Source organism: Anabrus simplex, chromosome 6 (genome assembly GCF_040414725.1).
Source record: "Anabrus simplex isolate iqAnaSimp1 chromosome 6, ASM4041472v1, whole genome shotgun sequence".
NCBI classification, from domain to species: Eukaryota; Metazoa; Arthropoda; class Insecta; order Orthoptera; family Tettigoniidae; genus Anabrus; species Anabrus simplex.
In genome coordinates, this window is record NC_090270.1 from 225,104,862 (window position 1) to 225,124,575 (window position 19,714).

The window sequence follows — 19,714 nt, forward strand, 5'->3', positions numbered from 1 at the left end:
TGAATATTGATTTTGGAACCTCACAGTTGTGCAAAAAATCAAAGCAAAGTCACCTCCGTACAGGCCATGAAGGCCCTTGGAGGAGTGGAAGGTAAAGGCTTCCACCATTGTCAACCTCGGCACGTGATCGGGTAGAGTGGTTAGCTCTACGCCCGGCCGCCTTTGTCCCCAGGAATTAACCTGGTACTAATTTTTGGTGTAGGCTGAGTGAACCTCAGGGCCATATGCACCTCCGGAAGTGGAAATCTCGTTTCTTAAATTTTACGACTTCTGACGGGGATTCAAACCGAGCATGCCTTTACCGCCTCGGCCAGGCAGTTTTGCAAAGACTCAAAAAGTATTCTTGTCAGGATCTGCAATTGTTCTTATCATTTTAAGCAAATTTACCATCAGGGCCTTTGCTGTTTTTCTTGAAGGCCTATCTGTATTATTATAGTTGGCTTCAATCAATCAATCAATCAATCAATCAATCAATCAATAGTGATCTGCATTTAGGGCAGTCACCCAGGTGGCAGATTCCCTATCTGTTGTTTTCCTAGCCTTTTCTCAAATGATTTCAAAGAAATTGGAAATCTATTGAACATCTCCCTTGGTAAGTTATTCCAATACCTAACTCCCCTTCCTATAAATGAATATTTGCCCCAGTTTGTCCTCTTCAATTCCAACTTTATCTTCATATTGTGATCTTTCCTACTTTTATAAACGCCACTCAAACCTATTCGTCTACTAATGCCATTCCACACCATCTCTTCGCTGACAGCTCGGAATATACCACTTAGACGAGCAGCTCTTCTTCTTTCTCCCAATTCTTCCCAGGCCAAACTTTGCAACATTTTTGGAACGCTACTCTTTTGTCGGAAATCACCCAGAACAAATCGGGCTGCTTTTCTTTGGATTTTCTCCAGTTCTTGAATCAGGTAATACTGGTGAGGGTCCTATACACTGGAACCATACTCTAGTTGGAGTCTTACCAGAGACTTATATGTCCTCTCCTTTACATCCTTACTACAAACCCTAAACACCCTCATGACCATGTGCAGAGATCTGTACCCTTTATTTACAATCCCATTTATGTGATTACTCCAATGAAGATCTTTTCTTATATTAACACCTAGATACTTACAATGATCCCCAAAAGGAACTTTCACCCCATCAACGCAGTAATTAAAACTCTGAGGACTTTTCCTATTTGTGAAACTCACAACCTGACTTTTGACCCCGTTTATCAACATACCATTGCCTGCTGTCCATCTCACAACATTATCGAGGTCACGTTGCAGTTGCTCACAATTTTGTAACTTATTTATTACTCTATACGGAATAACATCATCCGCAAAAAGCCTTACCTCTGATTCCACTTGTTTACTCATATCATTTATATATATAAGAAAACATAAAGGTCCAATAATACTGCCTTGAGAAATTCCCCTCTTAATTCTTAATTCTTAATTCTCTAATTCTCTTAGATCTATTTTCTAGAAATATAGCAACCCATTCAGTCATTGTTGTCGAAGGTACGTTTCAATTAGCGGAAGCTTTTGACCGCGTGAATTTTCGCCTCCCAGGAAGTGCTTTCTGTTATCTCGGATCTTCTGCGTGTTCCATCTCTGCCAGACAAGCTCTCTTTGCTTTATTGCTCCAACACATTGTTGAGTCCACCAGGAATGCTTTAATGATTTTGATAAGGGACTATATCCATAGCCGTTTGAACGATGGTCTCTTTCAGTTGCTCCCAATTCTTTGGATCTAAGGATTCCAGTTTCTGACTGAATTCTCGGCTGGTTATTAGGTTTTATGTGTCACCTCGAATAATCCTCTTCATGTGTCCCTTCCTGACGTTTCTTGGAAGGAATTTAACCCTGACATTAAAAAAGGATCCAGGCCAAGTTTTTAACATTTCTCAGCACTTTCGCATTTTGGATATCATGTTGCGCTGTCTGTGCGATGGTAACGCGATCAGTTTGTAACTCACCAACACTGGGGTTTTGGGACGTCAGTTTTTTCTGTTTCCGAGACAGATGTTTAAAAATGGTCGATTTCAGAACCAAGTCGAACGTCTTACAGAGTTACAACTGCTACAAAAATGTTTTTATTCCACCCCTGAAGGGGGAGGCGGGCCTCGTAGGCGGTGACGCCGTCTCTCACGCCGGGAGATTTGTTACGGTGAAGGAGATGCTTGGAGAAGGTGATGGTGTTGCCGTTGCCTATACTAGGAACGGTCCTGGCAATCGCATTAGTACAGGAGAATGGAAAACCACGGAAAACTATTCTCTGGACAGCCGACGGTTGGGGCCAGCCCTGTCCCGACTCCCGAATGAAAAGGCGTAGAGGCACGGTAGAGCCGTGGCCACCGCTCGTCTGCTCGGTTGGCCGGTCAAAGTGCAGAGCTGTTGGACCACTTATGGCCCGAGAACCACTCTGCATCTACCGACCTGTAGAGTTCCACGAATCTTTTTCCGTTACGAGTAGTTTTCCGGTGGTTAGTTAGATTCTGACAGTATTCTCAAATGCTCTTTATTTGCTAAGTTGAGCACTGAAGAAGCAGAATGATTGCGTGCTTTTGGGAGGGTGGAGAATTTTAGAGAGAATGTCTTCGAACTCTTCCCAAGAGTTTTCTGTTCCTTCTTATCCTTCCAGTGAGCCTCCTTAATGGGTGCATGCGGGATAGATTTCAGTACACGTTTTCCCATTTATTATTATTATTATAGAGCCTCCGTGGCTCGGGCGGCAGCGCACAGGCCTCTCACCACTGGGTTCCGTGGTTCGAATCCCAGTCGTTCCATGTCAGATTTGTGCTGGACAAAGTGGAGGCGGGACAGATTTTTCTCCTGGTACTCCAGTTTTCTCTGTCATATTTCATTGCAGCAACACTCCCCAAAATCTTTTCATTTCAACTGTCATTCATTAATCATTGCTCCAGAGGAGTGCAACAGGCTTCGGCAGCCGGCACAATTCCGATCCTCGTCGCTAGATGGGGATTCATTCACCCCATTCCTGACCCGGTCAAATGACTGGAAACATGCTGTGGATTTTCATTATTATTATTATTATTATTATTATTATTATTATTATTATTATTATTATTATTATTATTGTGAGCCTCGTGGTGTAGCGGTTGCATACTTCCTTCTAACCCAGGGGCCCCCAGTTCGTTTCCCGGACAGTCCAAGGATTTTAATTCTGGATTGAGGATTAGAACGAAGTTCACACAGCCTCATGGGACCAACTTAGATGCTGCTTTATGCGAAAGGTAGAGGGCCGGTCTGAGAGCGTCATCGCGCTTACCCCATGGCACTTCAGTATCCGCTGGGCAGTTATCGTCTTCCCAGGCCAAGGTCCTTAATGTAGTTGTTGTTGTAGTAGTATAAATGCTATAATAACACTTCTTGTGTTCTAACATTTGCAGCTTGTGGAGGCTAAGGACCAAGTAATTCCACTCCTAGTGATGAGAACGCTGGGGAATTTCCCTGGACTGCCTGGTATCTTCGTGGCCGGAGTATTCAGCGCTGCTCTCAGGTACAGTACATCATAGTTCTCTGATTAGTTTAGCGTACCTAATAGAAAGCGGCCCAGAAATTATTACCAGCATTTTAATGCTGACATTTAGGATCAGACTAGCATTGCATTTAAGAAGAAGTAAGAAATGAGATGGAATTCAAAAAATTCAGCTTGATATCTGACACTTTATACGACTACGTAATAGTTATACATATTATTATTATTATTATTATTATTATTATTATTATTATTATTATTATTATTATTATTTGTTTCAGCCAGCTAGGTGCTACAGTTATACATCTCACGTCACATTCTCGAATTGTTTCCTCTTTCCTTCCGCTTTTGATAGTACTCCTTCATTCTCTCGTTCGCCCTAGCTCGTTTCCCTTCTGAGAATGTTCTTATTTCGTTTCTTCTAGGTCAGATCCTTCGCTTCTGTATTTTACTCAACATTTTTCTGTTTTCTATGTCTTCTGTCTTCTTCTGTTCTGCAGTACACTGACATGTTGACATGTTTGTTTCTCCTCGCCCTTCAATATACAGTCATCATGAGGTTGCAAATCACGTTGTTTTGTCCCCTATAACAACAATCACTATCAACACCACCGAGAACACAGTGATCATTAGGGTCCGGATGTTTATGCAGTAATAGGTTCGAATGCAAACTATCTTACCGAAGCAGTAATGTTTATGCAATCCTCATAGCACTACCGTCGTGCGGGTAGACTACTTATTACTCGCTTCAGTAAGTTTCCATTCTAACCTACTACTGCATAAACATCCGGGCCCTAGTCATTATATGTTCACAGCAAATTAGCAATAGACCAAAAATTGTTGGATTAGCTTCTTCTTTTTTTTCGGTCGTAATGTCAGCATAAGTGCGGCTCCTTGGATGATTGATCAGCGCATTTGTCTTCGGTTCAGAGGGCCCTAGATTCGATTCTCTGCCTGGCCGAGGCTTTTAACCGCATATGGTTACTTCCTCTGGCTCGGGCACTGTGTATGCGTGATCGGTTTAATATACTTCTTTTCATTTACATACAACACACCGCACTACTAACCACAGCAGAAACACGCAATAGCGAAGAGGCCTAGTTCCCTCCACATAATAACAGTAATATTAAAATAATAATAATAATAATAATAATAATAATAATAATAATAATAATAATAATAATAATAATAATAATAATAATGTTTATGTCCCATTAACTACTGTAACGGTTTTCAGAGACGCCGAGGTGCCGGAATTTTGTCCTGCGGGAGTTCTTTTTACGTGCTAGTAAATCTACCGACACGAGGATGACGTATTTGAGCACCTTCAAATAGCACCGGACTGAGCCAGGATCAAACCTGTCAAGTTGGGGTCAGAAGGCTAGCGCCTCAACCGTCTGAGCTACTCGGCGCGGCAGTTACCTCCACATAGGGTTGGCGTCAGGAAGAGCATCCCGCCGTAAAATTTGGTATAATCCCCCAGGAAATGCCGGCCGCAATAAACGAGGGGAAATGGGATAGGAAGGAGAAGAAGAAGTTTTAACGTCAACATAAAGCTACGTAAAAAGAGACGGCTATCAGCGGGTGGGATCGACACCTATCGGAGGATAGGATGACTAATTAGACACTAATTAGATCTGTGTTAAATTACGCTGTCCCTGTCTATGGAACGCTAGCCGCTGACTTGCTGCACACTGCAAAAGGTACAAAATTGGACACTACTACTAACTTCATCAGCTGACAGACGAACACCAGCTCGAGAAACGTCCAAAGTATTTTCTTCCCATGAGAAGACTTGTACAGAACCCAGCATAAATCAAGACTTAAGCCTCACTTCAACTGACTAACGCTACGACAAACTAGCCAGAGCTTTTGCATCCTCTGCTCTCCCTTACATTTGTGCGGACACCGTGATTGCTAGGACACTACAATTACACAGGTGCAAACACAACACAACACAACACCGACCCGATGGCAGCCACCTTTAACACTGACAAAGGTATACCTAGCACCTGAACATCCAATCAACACTCGAAGATCGATAAGATACTTCAAAAATACATTTTTTTTAAAAAATTCAGACAGTAGAAGCGTCCTGGCGTGAAAATGAGAAACCACAGAAAACCACCTCCAGGACTGCCGATGTTTGACTTCGAACGTACTATCTCCCGAATGCTAGCCCACAACTATGCGGCCCGTACCACGCAACCAGCTTGTTCGTTATTATTATTATTATTATTATTATTATTATTATTATTATTATTATTATTATTATTATTATTATTATCCGGCTCCATGGCCAAAGGGTTAGCATGCTGGCCTTTGGTCACAAGGGTTCCGGATTCGATTCCCGGCAGGGTCGGGAATTTTAACCATAATTGGTTAATTCCCCTGGCACGGGGACTTGCTGTATGTGTCGTCTTCATCATCACTTCATCCTCATCATGACGCGCAGGTCACCTAAGGGAGTCAAGTCAAAAGACCTGCACCAGGCCTCTCCGGAGGCCACACGCCGTTATAATAATAATAATAATTATTATTATTATTATTATTATTATTATTATTATTATTATTATTTATTACTATTATAGACTGTTAGGATTTTCAGCATCCAGTCTGCAAGTCACTGTGAATTAACTAAACGCCACTACAATCTACTTGCAGTTAACTCCATTGCCTCGTTTAGTTCCACACGTCTCATTATTAAATCATCAAAAACTGAGGCTAACCATGGTTGTCTTGGTCTCCCTCTTTCCTCTTACCCTCCATGTCTGAGTCCATTATTCTCCTAGGTAACCTAATCCCCTCCATTTGCCTCATATGACCCCACCATCAAAGCCAGGTTATACGCACAACTTCGAGTAAGATATCCTGAGTCCTAGCGTTCACTCGCATACGGTAGTCTTATTATTATTATTATTATTATTATTATTATTATTATACAATATTTGATGCTTAATTTGAATGTGTAATTCACTGTGTTTTGATCTTGAAATACACTTTCAGTACTCTCTCCTCTACGCTGAACTCAATGTCGGCCGTGGTGTTGGAAGACTTTTACAAAGCATTTTCTTCAAAGCCCCTAACAGAAAGGCAGACGAACGTGTTAATGAAGAGTGTTGTCGTCATTGTGGGAATGATGGGATTCGCGCTCGTCTTCGTCATTGAAAAGTTGGGATCTGTGCTTCAGGTAAGTGTCAGTTTCTAAGCGGGCACTAATTGTATGGAGTTAGGAACAAAAGTACTTGTTTTAACATTGAATACTTATAGGATAGGGAACAGTCATTAGCATGAAATCAGAGGTATGTGTATTGACCGAAGTTAACCAACATTGGGTATGGTAACCTCTTGGATGGGTAGCCCGCATGTTATTGGCTAGAGGAGGAGCAGAAATGAACTTACTACCCTACTTATTGTACATATTGTATTTTAATGGTCAATAAAAATTCGCTATTCACTACAGCCGCGCTGCTCCACAACACTCGTTAACAATAGGTCAGGTAACGTGTCTTAATATAAAATGCTCCATGCGCTGCCCGAACACATTTTTGAATATTTACTTCTACCTGTTAATTATGTGTGAAGTGTATTTTTGTGGAAGTAAAAATCGGAAACCACGGAAAACCACCTTCAGAGCTGTCGACAGCGGAGTTCGATCCCACCAGCTCCCAAATGCAAGCTGACAGCCACGTGAACCAAACTGCGTAGCCACTCCTTTGGTTTTTACGAAATATTTTGTACCGCGCACCGTTCTACCAGTTCAAGAATTTTCTGGAAAACACACCTTCAACAACAATAAAGGTGTTTAAATTAATCCACCTATTCAATACTTTTATTTTCACTTATAGTGGTTACATAATAGACTATAAGTTAAATGGGACATGTTTCGCCCTCAATTAAGGGCATCTTCAGCCTCAATCATCAAAAGTACAACTAATATTAAAAGTGGAAGTTAAAAGTTCAGCCAGTTATTAAAATTCGGAACATAAAAATGTGAAAAATAATACAATATATAAATATGCTAATGGAAACACTGTCAATGATTAAACTATAATCTTGTCGGAGACTAAAACTTCTTTCATTAAAATTCCAATTAAAACAGCTCATTTAAAATATTAGTGGAATACCAAAGTGGTAATAATATAAAGCCAACGACATGAGGGCGTGAACACAAGCATAAACATGACTTTTTTTTTTTTGCTAGTTGCGTTACGTCGCACCGACACAGATAGGTCTTATGGCGACGATACTATAAACATGATTGTCTTAAATACAATATGTTCAAGGCCGCTGATGAAATTCGTGAGCATAAAGTGTGACAGAAGCATCAGTTGAAAAATTGTAAGTGGCCCTTAGCACCGGTAGGTAATACTATTGGCTGAAACCTTGCCAGGAAATGTCAGTAGATACTGAAATAATGTTTTATGTTAGTTGAAAGTTGCTATTTTTTATATACTGTTGTGTTGGTTGCTGTCCTTCTGTTGGCTCTGAGTCTCGTGTTGTAATTGCAACTAAACTTTTAGCTTCCACTTTTAATATTAGTTGTACGTTTGATGATTGCTTTTAGGCTGAAGATGCCCTTAATTGAGGGCGAAACATGTCCCATTTAACTTATAGTCTATTTATGTAACCACTATAAGTGAAAATAAAAGTATTGAATAGGTGGATTAATTTAAACACCTTTATTGTTGTTGAACTGTAAATTTTCAATACGGACCAAAAATTAGATTTATAACATATAAAACACAACTTCACCATATTCTTGCATATTCTCCTGATATTTTACCGTCCAACTACTTCTCCCTCCCCCGGCTCAAGGGAGGGTGGCATAAAGACATTGCTGATATCCACAAGGCTCTGATGGATGGTTTGAAAAGCGTACCAGAAGCATCTTTCCAAAATTGCTCTTCTTTCGTAACTTTGGCAGCAGTGTATCAACAGCAGAAGGTACTTCTTTGCTGGATTCAACGACATCTTGTCCTTCAGCCGTGAGCGTCCAAGGAGTGAGGCACAAGAGCATCGATATTTGGACCTAACTACCAAACAACGCAGTAGTATCTTGCTAGGGAGGTAAGATTTACTGAGTAAAGCCGATTTTGCAAAGCAGGACTGTATGCCTGCAGGCTTGTGAGATGCATCAACTGATTGTTGTCCTCAAAAATGCCGTATTAGTGTGGTGCAGAGAACATCAAGTTTTGGCCACGGAACAGTGAGGTTTTGAAAGATTTCCGGTCAAGTTCATTTACAGTCGTTGGAGTGATTCCGGGCAAGTTTATATTTGGTGAAAACATGGAATTAGATACAGTGCAGTTAATGATGCTGACGATGTCCATTATGACGGTGGCAGCGTAGTGGTAGGGTAAGGCGTCGTGAGACTCACATATACTGTACATCTCAATGGAATCGCGAGTGGCTCTGTAACAGGCCAACAGATTTTTGGGTAAGCTGTGCAATGAGTTACATTGTCAGACAACATTTGTGAACGACTACCTGAAAACCGAGAACATTATCGGTTCGGATTGGCCTACATGTTACCTGTACTGGTCTCTTTTGAGTATGTTTTGAACGCACTCGGAGGACGTATTGTAGATCGTCAGGTACCTCAACGAACCTTCTAGAAGCCTTAGGTGGTTCTCGTGCACAATTGAGACCCCACCCTAATTACTGCCGGACCATTGTTCGTTGTATGAGATACTCGCACTGACACTCGGCCACAGCATGGGAAGAGTGCTTTTTTTTTGTTTTTGTTTTGCTAATTGCTTTACGTCGCACCGACACAGATAGATATTATGGCGTCAATGGGATAGGAAAGGCGTAGGAGTTGGAAGGAAGCGGCCGTGGCCTTAATTAAGGTACAGCCCCAGCATTACCCTGGTGTGAAAATGGGAAACCACGGAAAACTATCTTCAGGGCTGCCGACAGTGGGATTCGAACCCACTATCTCCCGGATGCAAGCTCACAGCCGCGTGCCCCTGATCGCACGGCCAACTCACTCGGTGTGGGAAGAATGGAACGTCTCGTACATAATATCACCTGTTAACACCAGATGAACTTTAAAATTGAGCATTGTTATGCGTATTTTTGTATTTGTTCTGAACTAAACGAGCACATTTTATTTGTTCCTTTCATCTGTGACAATGCACTAACTTACAATATCCTTCATTATCGAACATGAGTATACAGCAAGGGGGAAATTTGAAAGAAACTCAATCATAATTTTCAGATATGCATTTTATTGTTAAGTATTAAGATAATTTGATTTCGTATTTTAATTGAATGTACCATATATATTTTTGTATGTCTGTCTTTGATCGTTTCTGATATTCCTCCCAACATTCAATATAATATTTACTAAATTAATCAAGACCTCTTATTCCTTTGCAGGTTGTTTTGACTGTGGGGGTTATGGCCGATGGTCCTCTTGTTGGAATATTCTGTATGGGATTTCTTCTTCCATGGGTTAATAGCAAGGTAACCATTCTTACTAGCTCTTTGACATGAAATATTTATACAGAGGTAAGAACGATGACAGGTATAGTTTAAGTCAGATCGCTAATTTGATTTATCAGTTTATGTAAGACCCGTGATATATGCGCTACGTACATAACCACTGTCCAGTATGATAGTACAGGACGAGTCCGATTGCTAGCTTTTGAATTTCACACATCAAAGGTTCTTGGTGACACAAGGATGAGAAAGGGCTATGGATGAGAAAAAATCGACTATGAACCCAGTATTTTCCTGGTGTTAAAATGGGAAACTACGGAAAACCATCTTCAGAGCTGCTGATACGGCGGTGTTCAAACCCACCACGGTTCACAGTTTCTTTCATTGCCGTCCTAGCGATGACTATCGTTAATTTCTCTGAGTACTATCAAGTGGTACACTACAATCAGGCAATCATTATTATTTTACTCTTTCTTTCTTTCTTTCTTAATCTGTTTACCCTCCAGGGTTGGTTCTTCTCTCGGACTCAGCGAGGGATCCCACCTCTACCGCCTTAAGTGCAGTGTCCTGGAGCGTGAGACTTTGGGTCGGGAGATACAACTGGGCAGGATGACCAGTACCTCGCCCAGGCGGCCTCAACTGCTATGCTGAAAAGGGGCTTTGTGGTGGGAATGGGAAGGTTGGAATGGTTAAACAAGGAAGAGGGAAGGAAGCGGCCGTGGCCTTAAGTTAGGTACCATCCCGGCATTTGCCTGAAGGAGAAGTGAGAAACCACGGAAAACCACTTCAACGATGGCTGAGGTGGATATCCAATCCGCCTCTCCTCAGTCGACCTCCTGAGGCTGAGTGGACCCGTTGCAGTCCTGTTATCACTTTTCAAATCTTGTGGCAGAGCCGGAAATCGAATCCGGGGCCCCGAGTGTTGCAGCTAGTCACGCTGGTGGAGAAGTGGGAAACCACGGAAAACCACTTCCAGGATGGCTGAGGTGGGAATCGAACCCACCTCTACTCTACTCAGTTGACCTCCCAAGGCTGAGGGGACCCCGTTCCAGCCCTCGTACCAGTTTTCAAATTTCGTGGCAGAGCCGGGAATCGAACCCAGGCCTCCGGGGGTGGCAGCTAATCACACTAACCACTGCACCACAGAACTACATTGCGCCTACTAAATCAAATTCATGGTACTTACACTTGAGTGAATGGATCATTTTAGCTCCCTCCTCTTTAGAATTTTGTTACCAAGTGGCTCAACGACGACGATCTTGGTGTAACGCGCTGGAGTATGAATGTTGAACACTGGAGTTCGAACTCCAGTAGGGAGGAGAAATTTTACTGATCAGTAAATAAATATAACTTTCAATTATAGAGTACCTAGGAAGTGAGAGGAGCAGAGTAACCAATAGGAACAAATTAGATACAACAGCTGAGTAGAAGGTGTCATGGCGGCAACATGGATGGCTTCGGAAACTTAGAACCAAGTATGTGTAATGTAGTGGATGTGAGGACATGGAGGAAGACATTCGGGAAAAGGACAATGTCAAGGAAATGGTTTAGAAAATATACGATAGTCTATGAGTTAGGGAACTTGTTCAAAGGTTGAATTGAAACAGCGGGTAGCGCCTGTAAGGTAGGCAACCCACTAAGCAGGAATCAACAACTTACTTTAAACAAACCGACGTAGAGTCCTCCCTGTATTTTAGACAGCTGGGGTAATGGCTCTGGTTTTCCCTCTGGGGTCGGCCGACCGCTGCCTTCGACGTGTTTCCAACTGCTAGCCCGCCTTTGGCCCTACATTTACCAACAGGCCAGAAATCCAAGATTTGGTTCTGGTTACTGATTGGTTGTAAGCGATCACATGCTCACGCATTCGTACTGCTGTACACTTGGACTTCGCAAATATTCATTGAAAATTGAATCTGTAGCTCATGTGATCCGTACTATTATCATCGTACTCAGAGTTATTTATTTAATAATGCAATTTTTTATCTTAGTGGACCGTTGATATAGGAGCGTGATGCTGTAGAAGTTCCTTTTAAGTAAATTAGGAGCCATTTATTTACTTAGCTGGTATGGTCCAAATGCTTTAGTTTCTCTCTCCTAATAGTTCTCAAGTCTAGCCCTAGCTAAAAGTTCGTAGTGAATCCGCTACATTCATATTCAAATCCTCGTATGTAATTTTTATGATCTGTGCTGCCTTCTTTACAGACTTGCCTACGTTTAACAGTAGATCACAATACCAGGATTTTGATAGCAAGATGCCACTGTCATGAAGGTTTAGTGTTATGTACATTTTATACTGTATTTGCTTAAGAAACTTCGGGCCGAGGTACATTAAAGTTGAAATAATTATTTATATTAGAAAAATTGGCTTCTTTAAAACATTTGTTCATTTTGGTTCATCCTGGAGTACATAGGACAGAAAGAGAGAGGATAGATGTTTTATCACAACTGAAGGGTACAACAGGCCACAAACGTTGTTTTACTCACACTGATATTGATGGGGCATAGGCAGCCAAAAAAACATAACGAAAATATTATTATTATTATTATTATTATTATTATTATTATTATTATTATTATTATTATTATTATTATTATTATTATTATTATTATTATTATTATTATTGAATTTCGACTCTAATAAAGAAGAAACACAAATACTTGAAAAGAACTCGGCCGTCTTTTGAATAGTAATGGAAAATACGGAACTGTAAAATTAAATGGCAAGGTAGGCCTATCAGAAAATAATTTTAAGTTTAATTTATACCAAATAAAACTAGCACATGGATACGTGAAAATAAATATGCCAGACTTGAATACGGCTATATGGAAATAAATTGCAAGGTGAAGGAACAATTTTTCTTTTAACACACAGGGTACAAACTGGACTTGAATGTGATGAGAAATGACGGGATTATGGGGTAACAAATACAGTATAGTATTCTTAACTTTGTACTCCAGACGATCAATTTTGGAAGAGAGGATCCCTGTGTGTATTAGACGATGAATACCGGAAAGTGGCACCTCAGGGGTGAAGGAGGTGAATAGAAATGTAGAGGTGAATGTAAGATGTACAGGAGGCAACCCGTCACTCTTCAGTATTTTTTTTTTCTCACAAGGTTATTTCATTCCTACCCGATGGGTAGGCGGGCCGTCAGCTATACAAAGTAGCTCTTAGGCCGTGTACAATATACATATATGAGAGAAAAAAACAATATATTTAGTGGTATGTATATACATACTTAAGGGAAAAGTAGGAGAAGAACGAATGAGGATACACTATTATACAGATAGGTACAGAAGAGTATAACAAATGGACGAAGAGACAGGAATATAAAGAATAGTACAGAGAGTTACATTATATATATTGAGCTGGAGTAATGAGCGGGTGTGGTAGGAAGTTGGAGACAGGAGGAGGGTAATGTTGTGAGAGAAGGAAGGACAGGGTTGTGGTCATGTTGGTGACGGAAGTAGCGAGTAAACGGAGAAGGTCCAATATCGGGAGGGGCGGGAGAAAATGAATGGGCGGCGGAGCGGGGACGTTAAGTGGTGGCGGCGGGGGAGTGGGCGGCGGGACTGGTGGTGGGCGAGAAGAAGGGTTTGGAGAAGAAGAACGGACAGGGCGGGGTGGGGAGCGGGAAGGTTCTACTCGGTAAGTTCTTCCGCGAAGACGGACGCCAGTGGTGATCAGTTGGTCAACGGCGGCGGTAGACGAGAGCTGAAGACGGACCATGAACGTTGGGCCGTGATCGTTGAAGATACGGAACGCTCGACGGGCCTCCACACCAGCCAGTTGAAGTTCGGTCTGGATATCCTGTTCTGGGATGGCCGGGTCGATGCCACGGATGACGCAGCTCAGAGACGGTGGAAGAGGTAGCGTTGCTGCGTCGGGTGTGGATTCCTGGCGAGCAGGCGGAGCCGCAGAGGTGGCAGCCGAAACGGTGACAGGGGGTAGCACTGGACTCGGGAGAGAGACAGGTAGGGAGATGGGGGAAATAGACATGATAGGAGAAGAGTGGCTAGTCATGGTAATGACGGGCGATGCAGTCATGGGCGTGGAGGCAGAAGTGATGAAGGTGGGAGTGGTGCTGGTAAACGTAATGGAGGTTGGGGGAGGTGGGGACCTCGTCGGGCGGGAGGAACGTGGTGGAACAGTGAGAGGGGGGTCCATAATGGAGCGCAGGTCACGGATGATATACTCGGGAGTCGGAACCACCTCGTGCCGGCGACCGGAGATGATGGCGCCAGCGGTGATGAAGTTCTCCACTTGGGCCTGTTCCCGGAAGAAGGCGAGGACGTCTGGCGAAGGCTGTCCAGAAGATCTGTCCTGTAGCCGTGCAACTTCCCAGATCGAGTGGCCGTGTCCATCAACTTCATTACAAATGAACCAGTCCGTGAAGGATGTGTCCACGCCTTTGATGAGACAGGTGTACATGGTGAGGGATAGGCGACAGCCAGCTAGGCGTCTGCCCGTTTGATTGTTCTTAGGCCGACTGAGCAGAGAAGAGCGCCACCCAGCCGAAAAAATAGCGTGGAGAAGTGAAAAAGAGTTGTCACCGAAGCCCTATTCGTAGTGTGACAGAGTATATGTGTGTTCAGTATATGGCGACCGGCCACTGAATCGAACGAGGATTGCAAGAATTGAGGGGGTGAGGAGGATTACAATAATGTTATTAATTCAATGTGAATAATACCGAAATACCTTTCTAACAATGTGGAAACGTGATCATTTAATGTCTACCAATCAGAAGTCATAATCAGATCCTAATGTTCTGGCATGGGGATAAAATGTGTAGATTAGCGTGTTGCGGTTGAGAATACGCCAAATTTTGTTGATCACACCATCCACTACCTTCAGCCAACCTTTAATTCTTTGGAAATTAACTACTGACTACTACCTCACATGTACAGATATGGATGTAAGTACTCGTAGAGTGAACATGTTACAGTAAATGACTTATACCTCGATTACTATTTCGTGTGCCTACTCTATTCCCCTTGGGTAACATGTATGAGATTTCCCGTAATACCAAAGATCAGCACAAGTGCAAGACCGTATTTTTGCGTGAAAACGAGAAACGTTTACGTTGTAATGCCCAGAAATGTCAGGACAGAAGTATTCGTACAGTAGGCTGTCAAAAAACGGACAAACTAGCAGTCTACCACAGTCAGTCTCTCTCAGGTTCTGACTGCATGTCAAACGAGCTGTACTGAATGACTGGTGGTATAAAAGTGGTTGGAATGGGTTGAAAAGGAAAGTAAACTGCAGTCGAAATGAGGTGGCTGATTGTCTCATTAAACAATGAAGGGAAATCTTATTCCGAAATTGCAAACATCGTTGGGAGAGTCGTTCGAGTGTGCAGAGTATAATTAAGCGATTCAAAGAGGCGAGCCTGCTAATAAACAAAGAAAGTGTCGGTCTCCCACAAGAACTAACGACCAGAGAAACGAGGCATGTGATGCAAATGATCAAGGACCCAAAATATACATCTGCTGGGACAGCTGCCTTTGTCGAAGAACAGTTCGGAAAGCAAGTGACTCCGCGAGGCGTCTCATCGTTCATGTAAGAGGCATCCAGAAAGAAGCCCTACGTATGCAAGAAGAATCAGAAGAGCAGATTACCGGCTGAGTTGGCCGTGCGGTTAGGGGCGCGCAGCTGTGAACTTGCAACCGAAGGATAGTGAGTTCGAACCCCACTGTCGTCAGCCCTGAAGATGGTTTTCCGTGGTTTCTCATCTTCACACCAGGCAAATGCTGGGGCTGTACCTCATTAGACCACGGACGCTTCCTTCCAACTCCTAGGCCTTTACCCTCCCCTCGTCGCCATAAGACCTGTCTGTGTCGGTGCGACGTAAAGCCAATTGTAAAAAAGAAGAGCAGCTTAGAGTTCGCAAAACCTTATGTAGGAAAGGACCGCGCTTTCTCCAACAGCATTGATTTCTCGGACGAAAGTCAAACCTGCTCCATAACGATGACCGTATTTTGGTTTGGAGAGTTCTAATACTGCTCTTGACATCCAGAAACTTCAAACTACTGTGAAGCATGGTGGAGGTGGTGTTATGGTCTAGGGGTGTATGGCCGCGTCTGTTGTCGGGGAATTAGTATTCGCTGAGGGAACTATGGATAAATTTGGTCATTTATATATTGTCAAAGAAAATTTGAAGAAGTGTGTAGAGATACTGAGTCTAGGAAACGATTACTACTTCCAGAACGACAACGATCCCAAGCACACAGCAGAGGTTGTCCGACTATGGGTGCTTTATAATACGCCCCACGTCCTGCAAAACCCCACACAATCCCCCAATATCAATCATATTGAGCACCTCTGGAGTTAACTGGAAAGAAGATTAGGAAACCACCACATCTCTAGCAAATCTCGGCTAAAAGAATTGCTTCTGAAGGAATAACATAATATTGGAGCAGAGACAATCGGATATTTGATGCACAGTATGAGCAAGGGAATGAGGGAAGTGATTCACAGACGAGGTAGACACACCAAGTACTGAGGGACAGAATTAACCGTTGTTCCTCGTTAGAGAATAATAATGTTACGTGAATGTATGAATACTTTTGTCCAGCTTAAAACTCGAATGAATATATATGCCATATTTTATTTTATAATCACCTGTGCAAGTGTTATAGTGTGTTTTTAAAGTTGTTTTAAAGTTTTATTGTGTTTGTCCGATTTGACTTTGTGGCTGATGATGGCACATATCTGGTGCCGAAACTAGTACCTTATGTGAACGATTGATTCTTTCACATTAATAAACATCTTTGTATTGAACAGGAGGAACCCTCTTAATTTCAAATATTGTAATCACACTTCAATACGGATCATGAAATTTCTATCGTGGATTTCTGGTCTGTTGATAAATGTGGAGCCAAGGGCGGGCGAGTAGTTGGGAACACATCGATTGCAGCGGCCGGCTGACCCCAGAGGGGAACCGGAGCCATTACTCCAGCTGTCTAAAATATAGGGAAGACTGTTGTAACCAAGGTTGAAGTTTACAAAACACAACTTTTATTGCTTCACTTTATGATATTTACACAAATAACTGAAATTTATTTTGAAGCAAAAAGGAATATTGAATCTTGAGAAAAGTCTGTCTTTATACAATATGTACAGGTTTACAGTCTTTATATACACTCCTATCTTGAAAAGATAGTCTTTGTGAATTGACACGTTGATAGTCGAAAACTATCTGGCACACTAACATGAATGTCTTTGAGAGTCCTTGTTTGTTGAAGTGCCTGAATTCCTAAAAAGCAAGTTCAATTGATTGAAGAAATTCCACCTAGCGAAACTAAGGGAGCTTGCATAACTTAGGGAATGAAAATGGCTTGTAAAAGAATTACGGAACATAGGCAGTGGAAACAGGTAAGGGAGCGGTGACCAGAGGTGAAACCTCGTACTGCCAGAAATTCAGTCCACCTGGTCGAAGCACATTTTCAAGAGGAGTAGCCTCCGTGCTCGACGTAGGGTGTATTCTGGAGCTGGACACCGGGGCAAGTGGGCAATTGAGCAGGCAGGGAGCTCCTATTTATAGTACACTCGATGGTCAGGCACGCGCACTGAGGGCTGCGCGTCGAAGCTAGCAGAATGATACACAGGCGCGCGTGCAGCTGGCTGGTGGAGCGAGAAAGGGAGCGCCGGACATACAACAAAGACTCTATGTTGGTTTGTTTAAAAATAGTTCGTTGACACTTGCTGTGCGGGTTGCCTACCTCACAGGCGTTATCCCCCCCCGTTTCAATTCATCCCTTGAACACCTTACCTTAAGCATATCATATTTCTTTTCAATCATTTCCTGGACATTGTCGGTTTTTTTTTTTTTTTCACCAATTCCTTACTTCATATTTTCTCATCCGCCATATTTCAGATATTTGCTTCTAAGTTTCCGAACCCGTCCATATCTCCGCCATGACAGCTTCTACTCAGCTGTTCCTATTGGTTGCTGTGCACCTCTCACCTGCTTGGTACTCTATTATTTAAAGTTATATTCATTTACTATTCAGTAAAAATTGTCAGCACGACCGGGAATCAAAATCCAAGTGCCTTACCCCGCGACCACACTTCGCTGTCGAGCACTTACCCTGAAATCATAGGTAATAAAGTGCTGTATTAAAGAGCTTAAATCCATTTCTACAAGTAAAATTATCGTGAATTATGTTTAGCACATACTTACTATAACAAACAAATATGATCTATATAAGATAGAATTGTTTTACATATAGTATTAAAGTCAGTGGTAGGCCTAATTTTTTTCTTTCCTTTCTTAATCCGTTTACCATGCAGGGTCGATTTTTCCCTCTGACCCGTACCGTCTCAAGGCAGTGTCCTGAAGCGTGAAACTTTGGGTAGAGGATATAAAACTGGGGAGGAGGACCAGTACCTCGCCCAGGCGGCCTCACCTGCTATGCGGGCGTTGTGGCGGGATGGAAGGATTGGAAGGTATAGACAAGGAAGAGGGTGGGAAGCAGCCATGGCCTTAAGTTAGGAGAAGTGGGAAATCACGGAAAACCACTTCGAGGTTGGCTGAGGAGGAAATCGAACCCCCACTCTACTCGGTTAACCTCCCCAGGCTGACTGGACCCCGTTACAGCCTTCGTGCCACTTTTCAAAAGATCCTGGCAGAGCTGGGGATTGCACCCTGTCTTCCGGGGGGTGGCAGCTAGTCACACTAACCTCTACACCACAGAGACGGTCCGATACATATTATGTTATCTTTTTTCCTACATTGTGCCTACAGAATCAAATTCATTGGTTAATTTCGCTTGCACGTGGGGCTGGGTGGATGTATGTGTCGTCTTCGTCGACATTTCATCCTCATCACGACGCGCATTTCGCCTACGGTAGTTAAATCAAAAGACCTGCACCTGGCGAGCCGCACATGTCCTCGGATTCCCACGGCACTAAAATCCACACCGGTACGTCATTTAATTGGTTCACTTAGCAGTCCATGCAATTCTTAGCGTCCGCCTTCAAGAGAAGGCATTAATATAGTGAAGATCGATCTTTTTCAGCATTCGGGAATATTGCAGTAGCGGCGATTGGGCATTACCAGGAGGCGGGAGGCAGAAAAAGTTATAGACAACAAAAAGTACCTGGGTTTGAGTGATATAAGTGGATTGGTAGGAGGAGGACACATCAAAATTGAAAAAAGTAAAAATAGCTACCGAAAGGTAAGTTTTTTATGCTCTCTGAGCGAATTTCGATAGAGAGGTAAAGGTTCACAAGTAGGATAATAAGAGGCTTTTCGAGTTTTTAATGTTCAATACTATACAATAGAACTTTCACCAAGGAACAATAATTACACATGTATTATAAAACCCTTGAACGCACGATTTTTTATTTTTTTGAAATGTTCCATTTTTCTTAATAAACATTCTTAGGGTAGGGTATTATTCAAGGAAGATCCATTATTTTGAAGCAAACATGTTTAGTTTCGAAAATATAGGGTGTTGCATATATGCAACGCTTGGCGCTTACGTAGTAGTCTGCAAGGTACCAACACATACATTGTTTTCTTCGAGAAAATAATGAAAGTAAGAGGGCAATGAGCGTGGAGAAGAAGATGTAAGTTACTGTTGAGTTGATTATTAAGAGAGAAAATAAAATAGTTTATATACAATAAGACATTATTTACAGTATATATACACTGACTGATAGAGCAAATGCAACACCAAGAAGGAGTGGTTCGAAAGGGATGAAAGTTGGGGAAAAAACAGAGACGGCACGGACGAATAATTGATGTTTATTTCAAACCGATATGCA

General features: G+C 42.4%; 1 protein-coding gene across 2 annotated transcripts in view; it reads left to right on the plus strand.

Annotated features, from left to right (window-relative positions):
* LOC136876357 (sodium-coupled monocarboxylate transporter 1) overlaps positions 1–19,714 on the plus strand; it is a 176,744-nt gene that overhangs the window by 129,028 nt on the left and 28,002 nt on the right. For both annotated transcript variants that reach the window (XR_010860577.2, XM_067150234.2), the window contains exons 9-11: positions 3,407–3,516; positions 6,502–6,685; positions 9,880–9,966. Coding sequence is in view for 1 of the 2 variants with exons in the window: in XM_067150234.2 (XP_067006335.2) it covers positions 3,407–3,516; positions 6,502–6,685; positions 9,880–9,966 (381 nt within the window). In the remaining variant the exon portion in view is untranslated. The remainder of the gene's footprint in view (positions 1–3,406; positions 3,517–6,501; positions 6,686–9,879; positions 9,967–19,714) is intronic.